Genomic DNA, 17,169 nt, shown 5'->3' with positions numbered 1-17,169 from the left:
TCTCTGCTCAGCAGGGAGCCTGCTTCCTCCTCTCTCTCTCTCTCTCTGTCTGCCTCTCCCCCAACTTGTGATCTCTGTCTGTCAAACAAATAAATAAAATCTTAAAAAGAAAAAAAAAAAAGAAGAAGAAGGAGCATTTGCTTCACTGACTGAGCCAGCCGGGTGCCCCGATCTAAATCTTTGTAAACTTAGGTTTTCTTTCTTTTTTTTTTTTTTAAGATTTTATTTATTTATTAGAGAGATAAAGAGAGAACACAAGTAGGCAAAGAGGCAGGCAGAGAGAGGGGGAGAAGCAGGCACTCTGCTGAGCAGGGAACTGGATGTGGGGCTCAATCCCAGGAGCCTGAGATCATGATCTGAGCCAAAGGCAGAGGCTTAACCCACTGAGTCACCCAGGAGCCCCTAAACTTAGGTTTTCTGAAGCAGTCAAGTTTTATAGTCTGTTTTGATGTACTACTTTAATTCAGTTATGTTCAACCATTATCTGTTTTCAAAAAAGGGATTTTTATTTCTAAAAACAAACCATGATATAATTCATAATCATAATTCAAACGAGAATTGAATATTGGTTAATCGTTCATACTTAAAGCAGATAAATAAGTAAACAACAAACAGAAATAACAAAATATGAATTAGCATTTGAGAAACTTAGCTGAATTTTTTTGTATTCTATTTAACATCATTAGTTCAGAGGCTAGTAACAAAAACATGAACACTGCAATAATCCTCTGTCTTCTATGTTAGAGAAAACGTAGGTGTAGGGAAAAAAAAATACATACATTTACATGCCCATGCTGGATAGAGAAGCTCAGTGATAACCAGCGGACACCTTGATTTTCAGAAATTCAGGAGGCTCTTCTCCATACCGAAGCCCTGTGGGTCTCAAGCATATGTCCTTGTATATCAAATGACCATTACCAAACTTAGCGATATCAGTAACTAGCAAGCGATGTCAACAGCGCTCTGATCAACATCTTGGACACGCCCCTCACCACCTCTCTTTGGAAGCTCTGCTAGGTTTTTGGCCTTTTGGAGTCTCAGGCATTCACCCTGTGATCTGGGCTGCCTCCCTGGGCTGCTCGCCAGAGAGCTGGTTGGGTCATCCACAGGCAATGTAGGATATGACCTTGAGCTGCAGCTACTAAGGGTTTCAGGGTCTGATAAGAGCCACCACCAAGGAGACAAAACCCTTGGGGAGGCAGCCTGGGGGGACGTTTTCAGCCATCATGTCATTGTTTTAGATTAATCATAGAAAAAAGCTGTTGGACTTGAAAAATATTTCAATCATAAAAATTTCCAAACAGGGCGCCTGGGTGGCTCAGTGGGTTAAGCCCCTGCCTTCTGCTCAGGTATGATCTCAGCGTCCTGGGATCAAGCCCCACATCAGGCTCTCTCTCAGCAGGGAGCCTGCCCCCTGACCCCCATGCACCTGTCTCTCTGCCTACTTGTGATCTGTCTGCCAAATAAATAAATAAAATCTTAAAAATTTTTCCAAACACGTCCCAAAGTAGGAAGATCAAGGAACTCCCTGCTTCAACCCTGGCACTCACTCTGTCCACTTTTCTAGAATTTTAAAGCAAATTCCCGATGTTTCATTTCATTCCTAAATACTTCAGCTTCACATCTTTTTTCTTTTTTAAAAAGGGACGTTGGCTTCTGTTACCTGATGCCACTTCACAAAATCGACGGATCCCTTCATATCTACTTAAAGCTCATTCTTCATATTCAAGTGTCACAGATTGTCCAATACGTGTCATTTCTCGTTGGTCTCTAAGTCGAATGACTCATCTGCCTTATAATATTTCCAGAGCACAGCCCTATCGTTGCTGTCCATAGTGGTCAAGCGGGGTGCCACCGCATTTCCTTGGCAAGACGTGTCACATTTCCAAAACATGAGAAAGTGAAGAGAGAGGAAGGGCCATTCAGAATATAGGTGTGGGTCCAGAGAAATCACACCGTACATTCGACTTTTGTCTTTTCTGGGAGAAGTGAGGCCAATCCTTTCTTTGTGGTATTTTCACTGACGTTTCTTTGCTTGTCACGAGCCATCTTCACTCTGGGTAAGGAAAGACACAGAACAACATGCTCTGAGCGGAAAAGCGAGAGCTTCAGAAATGGACGGGCTCCTGGGTCTCTGCCACCGCCCTGAGAAGGAGGGTGCTTGCTGCCCCAGAAGAAGGGTGAAATGGAAATGCAGAGCTGCCCCCTGAGAGGTGCCCCCCGGCCAGGCCAGGCCAGCCCAGCCCATCTGACCTGCAGACACACCCAAGCCCAGCCCCGATCCTCCAAGCCACAGATAAGGAACCCACTTGCAAAGAAGTGCTTTGTGGGTAGATTAGATGACCGTCTTCCTTCTAACCTAGAAAGCATGGCTGAACTTCATCTGAAGGGACAGACTGACTCACTTGTTCCCTACCCCGTGTTTTGCAGCCACAGGTTAGGTGACAAGAGGGATTTAGCCATGCGACCGCTCCCCTCCACATACAAAGTGATGATGTATTTAATAGAAGGAGAATTAGGCAGCACTGTATATGGCCTCCTGTGGGATTCACCTCCAAATGCTTCCTCAGGCTCCCGGGCGATCACCACCAATTTTAAGACACCTGAAGCCATTATGACATTTACAGAAGGAGGGGGAGGGGCAGTGCGAGTGGCCCCAGAGGTCCTGACATGGGCCCAGGGGGGTGCCCCCCACTCCTGCCAAGGCAGCAAGAACCCCAGAGGACCCTTTCCCACTGCTGGTCCCCACAGGCTACAAGGACTTTCTGAGACACTGGAGAGATGGGAGCAGGAAGTCTCTTACCTCTTCTCTGTCTCCTGGATGGTGTTCGGCAACGGCTGGTTGTTGGTCTCTATCAGGAAGGAGCCCGCTGTGGCTGCCAGGATAGGGACCAGGCCAAACATCACCGGCTGTAGCACTGGGCTATGGTTGCCCAGGATGTAGACCAGGGGGGACAAGAGGGAGCCCAGGCGTGTGCTGAAGATCCCAGCACTCATCCCGGTCTGCCTGAGGAGACAGAGAACACGGAAGGGGTTGGGACCGTGCAGGTGCACTGCCGGAATTCAAGCACCTGCACCAAGCCTGAGAGGATCTGGTGAATGAATGAATGAACCAGGCCCTGAGTGTCAGGGCTGGTGCACAAGAGATAAGAAGGCTGCGTGGCAAAGGGCCTGATCCTGGGATGGGTCATGTGGGGGCACATCATGGGGAAGGGAACCTTGATCTCAGATGCGGCCAGGGGGATGCTTACTGGGAGCCATGATAATGACGGAAAGCCTGACAGCTGATACTTACTGAGCACGTGCTCTGGGCTGGGCACTGCTCCAACACTCAACTCCTCAGCTCCTCATTTCCTACCACTATCTGGGATACTGACATTTTTCCGAAGCTATAGACATGATACCGTTTATGGAGTGCCTGCCAAGTTCCGGTCACTATTCCAAGAGCAATGTCCTACGAGACCCAAAATCACGTTAAAATAGGGACTTGAACCTGCTCTTTTGAGACATGAAACCACAAAACCATTTCCAAATGGAGGCTGGTTTCCTTAGTGGCCCAGCTCTGAGCAACAGGGGCTGCAGTCTCGGTCCCAGAGACAATGACCCATCTTCTTACCTGACTTCGGTTGGGAAGAGCTCCATGGTGTATAGGTAGAGACAACTGAAACAGCCGGCCAGGCTCCCTTTCCCAAACAAACAGAGGATCATCTTAAAGGTATTCAAGTCTGAGAGAAGGCAGTGGGTGGGGTGTAGACAAAAGGGAGTTAATGAAATGTCAATGTAATCACTAATCACCTGTTCTGACATCTCATTGTGTCAAGCACCTCCCGGCCCCATGGCCTTTGCACTGGCCGTACTCCCTCCTCAGCGAGCTCTTCTCCCCACTATTCACCTTCTTCTTTCTTTCTTTCTTTTTTTTTTTTTTTTTAAAGATTTTATTTATTTATTTGACAAACAGAGATTATAAGTAGGCAGAGAGGAAGGCAGAGAGAGAGGAGGAAGCAGGCTCCGTGCTGAGCAGAGAGCCCGATGCGGGGCTCGATCCCAGGACCCTGGGATCATGACCTGAGCTGAAGGCAGAGGCTTTAACCCACTGAACCATCCAGGCGCCCCTCACCTTCTTATTTCTCATCTTCTTCTCATCCTTCTCAACTCAAATGCTACTTTGGCGAGGAGGACTTCCCTGATCTGTTTCACTGAGCGGAGCCCACCATATATTCCCTTACTCCTTGGACATCTCCTCTGAGGCACTGATCTCAACTGCAATTAATTATAGTCTGTCTCCCTAAAGGCTTCTGTGTTCCCTGAACCTGGGTCTGGTCTGAGCCCCGGGGCCGGCAGGTGCTGGAGAAAGAGCCGTGAATAACTAACAACCAACCCAAGTTGCTACTTTCAGATGAGGCAGGGGCAGTTGGGGAGTGCGGAATGCTGAGATTTAGCCCTGTCCCGGGGAGTTGGGGAGGTGACTGTCCCACAGACATAGGGTTTTCATCAGTAAAATGATAGATGCGACAGTCTTCAACACATCCCCCACTTGCAGGATTCTAGATTTTTGTGATTCCTACAACCATTTCAGATTAGTATCCCTTGCTACTAGATCTCAGAGGGCTGAATTTATATCTTTATAAACTTACCTAATGATGATAGCTAAAATTTATTCAATGTTTCCCATGAGCCGGGCACTGGGATATGAACTTTTTACACAGGATCTTTAATGATTTTTTAAAAATTATTGCAAACATGGAAAACTATAGAGATTGCTATGACAAAATGCCCATGTCACCATCATGTTGTTTTCCCCGATGTTAGCACCTATTAGCTGTGTGACCTTGGACAAGTCACTTCACCTCTCTGTGATTTATTTATTTATGCTTCAGTTATAAAAGCAGCTTATGATGATCAGATGAGTTGATACATGTGAAGGACTAGCACAGTGCTTGGCAGGCAGTTAACCCCAAATAAGAGCTTCTTAATTATTCTTCCTAAACAACTGTGAGTGTCAATGGAGGGTAAGTGGGTCGACTTGTCCATGATCACAGGAAACCAGTTGAAAAAAGGTTCATCTGGTTCTCTAGTCTGCTCTGAATCATCAAACCAGACCGTGTCATCCATCATATCAGAAGAGAATTTTCACGAGACCCAGAAGAAAACCTCACCTCGAGGAAGAAATGAGGTGACAAGGATCACGCAACCGGCCGCCAGCTGCAAAGAGATGGCAGTGATTCGGCGGCCAAAGTAGCCCATGCTCAGGCCCGTCAGCAGCTTCATGGGGAAATCCACGACTGTAAACAGCAGTTGTGTCCAGTAGATGTTGAACCCAAATTTCTGCACATCCAAACCCAGCCCAAAAAAGGAGAAGCCTGCGGAAAACCTGGAGGAGAGAAAGTGCCAGCAATTTACTTCCTACTCTAGAGGTGACCCATGGTTTGCCTTTCTTTCAAATGGAAGGAGTCTCCAACATTCTGGCCATGGATAGGATGCGATCCTATTCTAGAACCCAATCCTCTCTGGTTCCAGACTTTGCCAGGTTTTCCCATCTTCTCAGATTGCTTCGCCCATGATCTGTTGCCTCCGTCTCTGTCTCAAGCCAGTGGGGTACCAAGGAATGACAACTCAGGAGCAGCCGTCAGGTGAATGATTCGGGTGGGGGGTTGTCACTCTTTGGGGCACCACTCACCATCCCAGGGCGATACAGCAAGTTGTCCTGCGGAGTCCCGGAGTGCGGAAGAGATCGAGGAGGAATGGGGTCTCCTTGATAGCAGCTGTGTCCTCCTGCATGTGGAGCCTTACTACCTAGCAGGAAAAGACCAGAGTGGGGATGACGGAAGAAAGGGCTCCGGCCCTTAGTCCTTCCACTTCCTGATGCCCTACAATTACTTGATTCCTCCCACATTGGCCAATTCCTTCACACACACCCTCAAGGAGAAATACAGGACTTCAAATTATGGGCGTGTATTCTCGTATATAGCAACTTCTCCTTTTCTTTTAACTAGAGTTTCTTGATGGTCAACAATGACCACCATTTATTGAGTACTTGTTATGTGCCAGATGGGGGTCTAAGTACTGGATGTGAACGAACTTATTTAATGTAAGGGAGATTCTGCAATCCTTTTTACAGAAGAGGAAACAGAAGCTCCGAAGGTTAAATAATTTGCCCAAGGTCACAGAGCTCTAAGTAGGGAGCTGGGAGTCAAACCCTGGTGAATGGCCCTAAGTCTGGGATCTTAGCCATTGTTATTTTGTTTCTTCATGTTCGTAGTTAGAAAGGTCCCTGCCTCCTCTTTCTCCAGCTCTACTCTCAATTCCCCCTCTCCAGAACTGTCTTCTACTCTTCTAGGTGTTTCTTCTCATACTTATTTCCTATTTCCGGATAAAATGCTACACTGCTATGGCTTGATTTTCCAACGTTAGATTGATTTATGCTAAGAAAGAATGAAGGCTTAACCCTCTTACTCTACTACCTCTGACCTAACCCTTCCCTTCTGTAATTCTCCCAATGTAAGTCTCATTCAGAGTTGAACCATGTCGTGTACTCTGATTATATTTCTTTCTGTGATGTGAGCTTTTTATTTTCCTAAAGTTAATAATTGCCTCTTTTGTGTATTTGCTTGCTAATATTCTTGGTTTCTTAAGTACTTGGCACTTATTTATCCCCAAATTCTTTGATAGAATGATAAAATTCTTATTAAGAGGATAAAGTTCAATGAGCAATCTATCAAGATCATTTTTTTTCCTTCATGAAAGGCCTCTGGTATATGTCTATTCATGTGTTTCAGTACAGACTGATCATTCTTTAGGTTTTCTGTCCAACTCTTTCCCTTCTTTATTACCTTTCTCCTATTTGGGATCTTCTATTTCCTGGATTCCCTGGCTTACATCCTTGTTTTGGTGGAATGTCCCCTGTGGTAGCTTCTGAGAAAGGGTGTAACAAGACACTTTCCCCAAAGGTCCTCTGTCTATCTGTTGGTGACAGCAACTGCTTCTGGATGTAGACACTTACCTCTTTGTTCACCCTCGGGAGGCCAACTTAAGCCCCCACTGAGAATTACTGCCAACTCAGGAGGAAGGGTTCGGGTAGTGTGTGGGTTCCCTTTGTGCCTACCTCTGGAGTGAGTTTCCTCCCCTGCTCCTTTCTGCCATTTAATGTTGCCACAGCCTGCAGATTTTTCACAGCCTTGTCAAGTTTGTTGTGGGTGATGAGCCAGCAAGCCGATTCTGGCAGACCCCTAACGGTGAGAGGGCATGGGGTAAGGGAGGGACCAGTCTGGAGGGAGGGACCGATCAGACAGGCAGAGCCTTGAGCCCAACCCTATCCCTGACCAGCTGGAAGGGCCAAGGGATCTCCATCCACAGTGCTTGCCCAGGTACAGGGCTCACACTCCCAATCACCATAGGTCAAGGGCTAGCCCACTTGGAAACAGGGAGATCCAAGAGAAAAATCGGAAAGAACAAAATGGGAGGAGCGTCAGTGAAAGGGGCCTTGGTTGTTTCCGCCATTTTTCTCTTGGTCCTACCGCAAGATATGAATTCGGGCACGTGTTTGTTTTTGCAGAACTGTCACCACGTTGCACACATTTTCTGTCTCCTGCATTTCTCATTTCATGCTGCGCTCTCAATACCTCTCATGGCGCTAGTTTGGGTCTCCCCTGTCATTTTGAGAATTTTGCCTACTTTCCCATGGCTCTGGATTTAAACCTCTTCTCAGTGGCCGGCGGGGTCAAGTGTGCAGCCACTTAGAACCCCAGATGGCGCGATTCACCAGACGATTCGCCAAGGTTGATACGGAGAAAAAGAAACCAAATGAAAACACCTCGTATATCAAGGGTCCTCTCTTCTCTCCTTAAGGAGGTTGGCCCGGTGATGGGTGTTAAGGCAAGCACGGATTGCATGGAGCACTGGGTGTTATACTCAAACAAGGAATCATGAACACTACATCAAAACACTAATGAAGGGGTTCCTGAGTGGCTCAGTGGGTTGAAGCCTCTGCCTTTGGCTCAGGTCATGATCCCAGGGTCCTGGGATTGAGCCCCACATCGGGCTCTCTGCTCAGCAGGGAGTCTGCTTCTCTCTCTCTCTGCCTGCCTCTCTGCCTACTTGTGATATCTATCTGATAAATAAATAAAATCTTTTAAAAAACAGTAATGAAGTACTGTATGGTGATTAACACAACGTTAAAAAAACAGAATATTAAAAAAAAAGGAGATCAGATCTCAGCAGAGCCAAGCCAAGGTCGGCTCTGAGGCCAGCAAACACCTCACTGACATGAAGTCAGACCAGACAAGGCAACTCTACGTAGGCCAGGGGGCGTCTGGGAGCTGACGTACCAGGAGTACAGAAGAATGATCACGTAGGCGACAGATAGGGTGCCCTGGAGCCAGCGCCAGGGGCGGATGAGGTAGGCCAGGCCTGTGAGGACCACCTGGCCCAACGTGATCATGTACATGGTGTAGATATTCACCAGCGTCCGCCTCTGCGTCGGGGTCCACTCCATGGCTGGGGATGACAAGTGTGGCAGTGCTGGTAGTGAGCTCCCAGGGCCAGGGAGAGGGGTCAGCCTGGGTGAATCAGGGGCAGGGACCCCAGACAAGACCGCTGTGGAACTTGCCCCCGATGAACCCTGTTGATGGGCGGGCTCTGACCCCGCTCGTTGCCATGCAGGGCACACTGTCCTGAGCATCCCAAGCAACTTTGCCATCTCATTTGGTCTTTGTGACACCCCTCTACAGGGCCATCTGGGATCCATCACCCCCAACACAGGCAAGGAGTATGTCCCGGGGACTGGGAATTCGAGCCTGGGGCTAGCTTAAGCCACCACCTTCAAAGAGCAGACATTTCCTGAAGGTCTTCGAGGGGGCCGGGTATCATTCTATAAATAGGTATGAGATGAGGGAGGTTCAATCATTATCACCCTGTATCACAGATGGGGAAACGGAGGCCCAGACAGGGTAACTGAAGTGCCCCCCCACCCCACCCCCGCCCCCCCGGGTGGCACAGCGGTGAGCGGAGCAGCCAGGGCTCTGCAGGGGTACTCACTGAGGCAGAGGCTGGTGATAATGATGCCGGTCATGGCCATCCCGCTGAGGAACCTGAGCACGCAGTAGGCCAGTAAGTTGGGCGAGAAAGCGGCGCTGGTGCCCGCGGCCATCATCAGCAGTATCCCGCTCCGCAGCGCTGTCTTGCGTCCACACCTGCCACCGGGACCGACGGAGCCGCCGGCTGAGCCCCCGGGTCCGGCTGCCAAGTGGCCTCTCTGCCCCCGCTTTCACCCCAGCCTGCTGGCCTCCACCAGTCTGCCCCTCACTCCCCCACATCCTTAGGAAAGGCCTTGGGAAGGGACTCCCGCCTTGCCCCCGCCCCTCCCCACACGAGTTGCCGAGGCCTAGATTCCCCTAGGGAAGGAGGGTTTATTCTTTGCCTCTTGGCTCCGTTCCTTGTTGAAGTACAGCTGTTTCCAGATGGGGCTGTGATGAGCATCTGCGTGTGGCTTCTGGTCCCTGCCCCATGGGGGAGGGAGTGTGAGCAGCGCCTCCAGTGTTCCAAGGGACCCTCGACCCCACACTCATTCTCTTCTACCCCCTCTCAGACCCCCATGGGCCAGGCAGGTGCCAAGTGCTGAGGCCTCGACCGGGAGCTCCCTTGTCCCTTCCCATGGGACCCCCTACCCGCACCCTCTGTCCTGGCCACTGCGCGAGAATCAGACAATAAGGAAGAAACGTAGGTAAAACACACAGACCGTCAGAGGCCACAGAACAGCGCGGAGCAGAGAAGAACAGGGAACGTCAGAGGGGCTGTCCTTGTAAATAGGGTGGCCAGAGAAGGCTCCTCTGGGCAGGTGACACCACAGAGTGCCACGGACATAGCACTGAGGTGTGTCATCTAAGGTCAAGAGCGTCATTTTCCCCATTTTACAGATGAGAAAACAGAGGATCAAGTTGAAATGACATGCGCCACACCCGCAGCCAGTGAGAAATCCCCATCATTGTACTCTGAGGCTGTGAGACGTGGCCTGAAGAGGGGTCCTGGGACTAGTGCCCCTGGTGGGGGAATAGCCAGTGCAAAGGCAGGAGGAAGGAGTAGGAGGGGCAGGGCCGGTGCTGGGTTCAGAGCCCTGGCTCCGGGGCCAGCCCGGGCAGGGCCAGCAGCCCACGCACCCACCAGGCTTCACAGGCTAGGAACCAACGGGCTGGCGGAAGGTCGAGCAGAGGAAAGGCAGGGTCTGTTCTGCACCTGATAGGATCGCTCTTCCCATAGGTCTGAGAGCAACAGAAGGGGTCAGGAATAGGAAGAAGCAGGGAGGCTCCTTCAAAGGCTGTTGCAGCCAGCCCGGGGCTAGGGGAAGGAGGCTGCTCCCGGAGTGGTGGCCTCGGAGGCGGCGAGCGGAGGAGGTAGGTCCAGGTCTGTGCCGACGCAGAGCTGTACAGAGCAGACAGGGTTTGCTGGGATACGGGAGAGGAGGGAAATGGTGGGCGAGGTAGGGGGGAGGAGGGGGGGGAGCCAAGGGGAGGTCTCAAAAGGGATCAGGCAAACAGTGGAGAAGAGATGGGTTCACAGACTCAGGAGGTCCATCCAGCTCCTACTGGTCTCTTCCCAGAGGCGAGAGCTCTTGACTTGGAGCTCCACTCGGATGTGCTGCAGCTCTCAGCCATCTGTACGCACAGTACGAGCTGGCCAGGCTGCAGGCCCCTTGTTACTGGGGACTGGCGTTTAAGGCAAGAGATCCTTGCCAGCCCCATGGAGATGACTTTAATTCCCTCCTTTCACCTCTGAGTAGGTGGCGGGGTGGGGGACAGAGTCTGGGGCCCTCCAGGTGGCCTCCTTTCCGATGAGCAAGGCGCCCCTCCTGCCCAGAGCTTAAGGCTGGGTGTACCAGCACAGGGGACTGTGGTTGAGTGTTCCAGGAGCCCAGCCAGGGGAGACACAGGCGACTGGGGTCACTGGGTGACTGGGAGGGCCCCTCAGTTGTACAGAAATGATCCCAAGAGCTAAGTGAACTTTCCAAGGTTTCCTAGAGGGGCAGAGCCCAGCTCCGCTAATGTCCACCTGCCATGTTCTTTCTGCGGCACCGGGGTGGGGTTGGGGGGAAGCTTCCAACAGGCTGGCAAAAATCAAGAGAGGCAAAAGATTAGAAGACGCTGTACCCGGGAGTGGAGTTCTCAGAAATGTGCCTTGGCCTGTTCGGCTTGAACAAGGATCATCAGTCCAGATACGGCATCGAGCGCAAATCTGCTTCCTTTTTTTTTTTTTTTTTTTTTTTTTTTTAAAGATTTTTTTTTTATTTATTTATCAGAGAGAGGGTGGGGAGAGAGCGAGCACAGGCAGACAGAATGGCAGGCAGAGGCAGAGGGAGAAGCAGGCTCCCTGCTCAGCAAGGAGCCCGATGTGGGACTCGATCCCAGGACGCTGGGATCATGACCTGAGCCGAAGGCAGCTGCTTAACCAACTGAGCCACCCAGGCGTCCCGTTTTTTTTTTTTTTTTTTTTTTTAAAGATTTTCTTATTTATTTGTCAGAGAGAGAGAGAGAGAGGGAGAGAGAGTGAGCACAGGCAGACAGAATGGCAGGCAGAGGCAGAGGGAGAAGCAGACTCCCTGCCGAGCAAAGAGCCTGATATGGGGCTCAATCCCAGGACACTGGGATCATGACCTGAGCCGAAGGCAGCTGCTTAACCAACTGAGCCATCCAGGCGTCCTGCAAAGCTGCTTCCTGATGAGAACATTGTCCTCACTTCCAAGAACATGGACAAAATGTCCACGCTGGAATCAGTTTTCCGTGGGACCAGTGGTGCTGAGCCCCGCGTCATCTCTGAAATGGGAGCAGCCACCCAGGGCTATTGGGAGGACCTGGGAGAGCGCTCCATAGAATCAGCCACTTACAGCAACAGTGACTGTGCCAGGGGCTCCTGCTTCCTCGGGAAGCGACCCGTGGAGGCAACCCAGCGGGGAAATCATGGCTGGCAGAAACAAGACCACGGACGCAGCTTTATCACCATTCCCATGATGAAGTCCTTCTGCCGCGTGACTCCAAATTCATCCCCAAGCAGAGAGTAATTCGAGAGTCATGATTGCAATTCATTGCAGAACAAAATAAGGAGGTGTCACCACCCCCAGCCCTCATCAGATGCAGGCACAGGGACTGTCTTCTAGAAAAGTTGGGGTGTCCGGGACCTGGGCAGGGAGGGGCGAGCGCTCTAGCCTGACCCCTCCGTTTGAGGTGTCGGGTGTAGCCCTGGTCGTCTGGCAGGGTAAGGAGGTACGGGGGTCTTCTCCTGTGGGGTCCTGAGCCGTTGAGGACAGTGGGGGGATAGCATGAACTCTAGCCTAGTTGGAAGCTTCTGGAGATTTCCTCAGGCCTCCTCCCCTCACCTGTCAGAGAAGATGCCAAAGACAGTAGCTCCGACCAGCTGTCCCATCATGTATATGGACTGGGCAATGGACTTCAGTGACTTGTGCTTGCACACCAAGTCCCACTGGACAGAAAGAGACAAGTGTCAGCAAGTGGCCCATGTACCCTCACCGTGTGGCTTCCGTAGAATAGTAAGAGCTGCCTTGTCACCTCTTACATGCTAATATGGTCCCACAGCTTGTCCTTCAGCCCATAACCCTGCTTTCATGAGCACTGGCCCTTTTAGATTAAATGGCGGAAACCTCGATTATCAGCGTCACCGTGATGAATTAAGCATGTTATCCCAGATGTTTTATGAAACACTTGGTCCCGAGTCTTAGAAAACCTCTACCCTAAAAGAAAGATGACCAGCACAAATCTAGACCCAGTTTACTGGAAAGGCTTCCTTTTTTCCTTCTTTTTGTTCCCATTTCATTCAGCGGTCTGAGAAATTTGGGAGAAAACAGGAAAACAAAGGCACCTGGGTGGCTCAGTGGGTTAAGCCTCTGCCTTCAGCTCAGGTCATGATGGCAGGGTCCTGGATTGACCCCCACATGCTGAGCAGGGAAACTGCTTCTCCCTCTCCCTCTCTCTCTGCTGTTTCCCCTGCTTGTGCTCCCTTGCTCTCTGCCAAATAAATAAATAAAATCTTAAAACACACACTCGCACACACAGGAAAATGGATGTCATGTCGATTTTCTGACTGCTTTGCAAATAGCTAAGTGAAGGCAAAATAAAATCATCAGACCAAGTGTCGGGGTGGGAGACGCAGTAGGATGGAGCCCTCCGACGTGTCTGAATGTCTTATGCACAGCGAAAACTTCAGCAGAATCTGGGGCCACTCTATGATCCTACAATCCCACTCCTGGGCATACACCCAGCAGAAATGAAAACCTGTGTCCACCCCAATACGTGTGCAAGAACACACATGACCGTGATATTCATAATAGCCCCAAACCGGAAATAGTGCAGGTGCATTTCTCGGTAGAAATGACATAGATTGTGTGGTATATTCGTGCCATGAGATGCTCCATGACCCTGAGAAAGAACCAGCTCCCAAATAATATATCAAGATGATTGACTCTTAAAAATCCATACTGAATGAAAAAAATCCGAGCACACTGAAGAACACACACTATGATCCCATGGGTGTAGGGGTTGTTGCATAGTGATGTAGTGACATAGTGACGTAGTGACGTAGAAAGGTGCAAGGGAGCCTTCTGGGGTCCTTAGAAGCATTCTGTATCTTGAGCTGGTGTTTACCTATGTAAATGTCATCCTGCCACACACTTAAATTTTGAGCATTTCATGGAACAATTTACACCTCCATTAAAATAAAACAAACAAAAAAGCATCTAAAGACCCAGCGTTCAGCTGTAGCCTTGTCTCACCTCAGAAACGATGGAGGAGGCAACACTCTGGTCATACACCCACCCATCCAGGCAGACCTCGGTGTCCAAGCTTAAAGAGGAGGTGTCGTTGAGGCTTAGGATCTGCCAATGGGGCTCAGAGAACCGCAGGCACCGCTCAGGTTTCCGGTCCTTGTCCAGGGGGATGAAGACCCTCAGTAAGTCCCCATCCCCCACACCGCCGGGGGCATGAGACCCATTGGTCCAGTTGGCCGGCCGGCAATGATGCTCCGGGGTTATGGCGGTGAAGTTCTGCAGAAAGTTGTGACAGCCGATCAGGAGGGCGGGGAACATCATGAGAGCAGTCTGGAGGATCTGGAACTTTCCCATGCCGCCGATGGTGTGGAGCAGCTCCGAGAAGCCCATGGTGCGCTCTCTGCTGTGGCTGTTGACAGAGGTGTTTGCCCACATGCACCGCAGTCTAATTTATAGGCTCTCTCACCTCCTTCTAGTGGGTTCTTGGGAAAGAGCTTCTGGGTATCTGTCCAGAATCATGATATCATCACATCTTATTTGCTCTGCATCAGGAAATAAGGTGTTTCCACTTAAGAATATTTGTTCAAGGGGTGCCTGGGTGGCTCAGTCGTTAAGTGTCTGCTTTCTGCTCAGGTCATGCATGATCTTGGGGTCCTGGGTTCGAGCTTCGCATCAGGCTCTCTGCTCGGCAGGAAGCCTGCTTCTCTCTCTCCTTATCCCACACCCCCTGCTCGTGTTCCCTTTCTCGTTGTCTCTCTGTCAAATAGATCTTTAAAAAAAAAAAAAAGAAAGAAAGAATATTTCTTCAAAGAATAAACTTTTCACATGACCATTTCAACGGAGTCCTTCCAGGTAAGTTCCCTGTGTCTTAATTGCACAAGTCCATTGTCAATATTTACTGAAGACCTGCAGACTGGTTATCGTCCCCAGGCTCATGGGCAACATTACAGCTGTGTGTGTGGCAACAAAAAGTGATAAATTCTTGGGAGCCCGGGAGGCTCACTCCATTAAGCATCTGCCTTCAGATCAGGTCGTGATCCCCAGAGTTCTGGGATCGAGCCCCGCTTTGGGAAATCCCTGCTCGGCTGGGGCCTGCTATCTCTCTCTCCTCCTGCTTGCCACTCCCTTTGCTTGTGCACTCTCTCTCTCGCTCGCTGTGTCAAATAAATAAATTAATAAATTTAAAACACCTTTTTAAGAAAAAGTGATAAATTCTCTGAGTCAGCCTTGGTTAAGCTGAGAGGCAGAACTGTAGGCTCGGATCAAACCCGCACACGAGACAGCGCCCGGCCAAGGTCAAGGCCTGATTGATTTGGCTGGTAAAGATACAAGAAGCCGTTTTCTGTTTTAAGGTTTATTACTTACACAGACAGTGAGAAGACAAGTAAGTCAAAGGCGTCAGCTCCCTGAGGCTCTGGTCCAATACATCCAAAAAAGGATGACCTTGAAACCAAAGGGGTTAGGGGATGGCAAGATGAGTTGTGGGATGCCTGCAGCTGAGAAGCCGGCTCCAGACTGCAGCCAAGAGCCTGTAGCTCTCTCCCAGAGCAGGCGCTCAGAGGCCTCCGACCCCATCAGAACACAGGGGTGACAAGAAAGTCTCACGATGCTCCGGGGTACACAGGTGGGCAAGGGGCAGAGGCGTTGTGGTGGCTCCCACATTGGTCCCACTCTCTGGTGTCCCAGAAGACAGCAGCTTCTCACCCAGAAGTAGACGAGCCATGGTTCCAGCCTCTGCCTGCATGGCCTGGGTGGGGTCTCCAGGGCGCCATGGCCCACACGTTCCCCTAAAACTCTACCCCCAACCCTTTACTCGCAGCTGAGGCCACTCCCCCAGACACTGGTGTTAATTGTACTCTTAGGGGCTTGAACCAAGTATTTTTTCCAATTTTTAAAATTGTGATTTAAAAAATTGTGGTAAAATACACATAAAATTTGCCATCTTTTAAAAAATATTTTATTTATTTATTTGACAGAAAGCGGCACAGCGAGAGAGGGAACACAAGCAGGGGGAGCGGGAGAGGGAGAAGCACGCTCCCTGCTGGGCAGGGTGTCCGATGCGGGGTTCGATTCCAGGACCCCGAGATCATGACCTGAGCCAAACACAGATGCTTCACGACTGAGCCACCCAGGTGCCCCATAAAAGTTGTCAGCTTAACCATGTTGAAAGGCACAGTTCAGTGGTATTAAGTACACTCACAATGCTATGCAAACATCACCACCGTCTACCTCTATAACTCATCTTGTTGAGCTGAAACTCTGTCCCCATGAAACACTAACTCCCCATCCCCCACTCTCCAAGCCCCTAGTCCCCAGCCTTCTACTCCATCTCTACGATTTTCACCAAACTAAGCACCTCATATAAATGGAGTAACACAGATTAGGTTTTTTTGTGACCGGCGTATTTCACTTAGCATAATGTCCTTGTGGTTCATCCGTTCTGTAGTGTGTTCAGAATTGCCTTCCTTTTAAGGCAGAATAATAATATCCCATTGTCTGTCTACACCACATTTTGTTTATCCACTCATCCATCAGTGGACCGGTGGTTTGCTTCCACATTTTAGCTCTTGTGAATAATACTGCCAACCACTGTGGACATACAGATATCTCTTGGAAGTCCTGCTTTCAGTTCTTGGGGGTATATACTCCAAAGTGGGGTTGTTGGATCATTAATGTAATCCCATGTTTAATGCTTGGAGGAACCATCATACCGCTTTCCAAGGGGGCAGCGCCATTTGGGTTCCCATCAACAGTGCCCAAATGTGGCAATTTCTCCACATCCTCGCCAGCACCTGTCATTAGTAGCCATCTAATGCGTGTCTGGGAGGGTCTCTCCTTGTAATTTCTATCTGCATTCCCCTACTGATCAGTGGCACGGAGCATCTTTTCACGTGCTTACTTACTGGCCATTTGTCTGTCTTTGGAAAATGTTTATTCAAGCCCTTTGCCTCTTTTTGAATCATCTTGGTCGGAGAGCTTTGGGTGTCCTCTGTGTATTTCTGGATATCCACCCCTCCTCAGATATATAAACTGCAAATATTTTCTCCCATTCTGTGGGTTACCGTGGACCCACTCCACTTTCCGTGCCTTAGAAACCGTCAGACTACTGAGCACAGCTGCCCCTCTGTGGGCTGCCCAGGGCTGTACCGCCCAGCCCCCCTCTGCAGCCAGCCAGCAAATAGGTCATTGAACAAATAACACAGCAAGAGTGGCCGCCGGCCACGCACTTCACCTTGCCAAGCTTGCAGGAAGTTCAGGGCGCTAAGATTGCCAGTGGCTTGGGACGCCTGGGTGGCTCAGTTGGTTAAGCAGCTGCCTTCGGCTCAGGTCATGATCCCAGCGTCCTGGGATCGAGTCCCACATCGGGCTCCTTGCTCCGCAGGGAGCCTGCTTCTCCCTCTCCC

The 17,169-nt window shown here is 50.1% G+C and overlaps 2 protein-coding genes across 2 annotated transcripts; both read right to left on the bottom strand.

Moving 5' to 3' along the window:
- Positions 1–487: 487 nt before the first annotated feature.
- Positions 488–5,384, bottom strand: LOC131815241 (organic anion transporter 3-like). Its single transcript, XM_059146940.1, has 4 exons — positions 5,157–5,384; positions 3,617–3,725; positions 2,804–3,007; positions 488–2,056 (listed from the first exon to the last, which is right to left on the bottom strand). Exons 1-4 carry the CDS (start codon positions 5,266–5,268, stop codon positions 1,951–1,953), a joined length of 531 nt encoding a protein of 176 aa, XP_059002923.1. The 5' UTR covers positions 5,269–5,384; the 3' UTR covers positions 488–1,950.
- A 6,340-nt stretch (positions 5,385–11,724) lies between these two features.
- LOC131822732 (solute carrier family 22 member 20-like) lies at positions 11,725–14,167 on the bottom strand. The gene is made up of 2 exons (XM_059159022.1): positions 13,772–14,167; positions 11,725–12,465 (listed from the first exon to the last, which is right to left on the bottom strand). The coding sequence occupies exons 1-2, from the start codon at positions 14,153–14,155 to the stop codon at positions 12,358–12,360; spliced, it is 492 nt and encodes a 163-aa protein (XP_059015005.1). The 5' UTR covers positions 14,156–14,167; the 3' UTR covers positions 11,725–12,357.
- Positions 14,168–17,169: the final 3,002 nt, after the last annotated feature.

The sequence above is a fragment of the Mustela lutreola genome, chromosome 1, assembly GCF_030435805.1.
Source record: "Mustela lutreola isolate mMusLut2 chromosome 1, mMusLut2.pri, whole genome shotgun sequence".
NCBI classification, from domain to species: domain Eukaryota; kingdom Metazoa; phylum Chordata; class Mammalia; order Carnivora; family Mustelidae; genus Mustela; species Mustela lutreola.
This window is presented reverse-complemented; position numbering and strand designations above follow the sequence as displayed.

What these genes read in the sequence shown, in the direction of transcription:
- LOC131815241 (XM_059146940.1), bottom strand. Translation starts at nt 5,268, where the DNA reads ATGAAGCTGCTGACGGGCCTGAGCATGGGCTACTTTGGCCGCCGAATC. An exon ending in CACCTCATTTCTTCCTCGAG is followed by an intron (nt 3,726 to 5,156) that starts GTGAGGTTTTCT and finishes GCCTTCTCTCAG; the next exon opens with ACTTGAATACCTTTAAGATG. An exon ending in CTCTTCCCAACCGAAGTCAG is followed by an intron (nt 3,008 to 3,616) that starts GTAAGAAGATGG and finishes CTGTCTCCTCAG; the next exon opens with GCAGACCGGGATGAGTGCTG.
- LOC131822732 (XM_059159022.1), bottom strand. Translation starts at nt 14,155, where the DNA reads ATGGGCTTCTCGGAGCTGCTCCACACCATCGGCGGCATGGGAAAGTTC. An exon ending in CCTCCTCCATCGTTTCTGAG is followed by an intron (nt 12,466 to 13,771) that starts GTGAGACAAGGC and finishes CTTTCTGTCCAG; the next exon opens with TGGGACTTGGTGTGCAAGCA.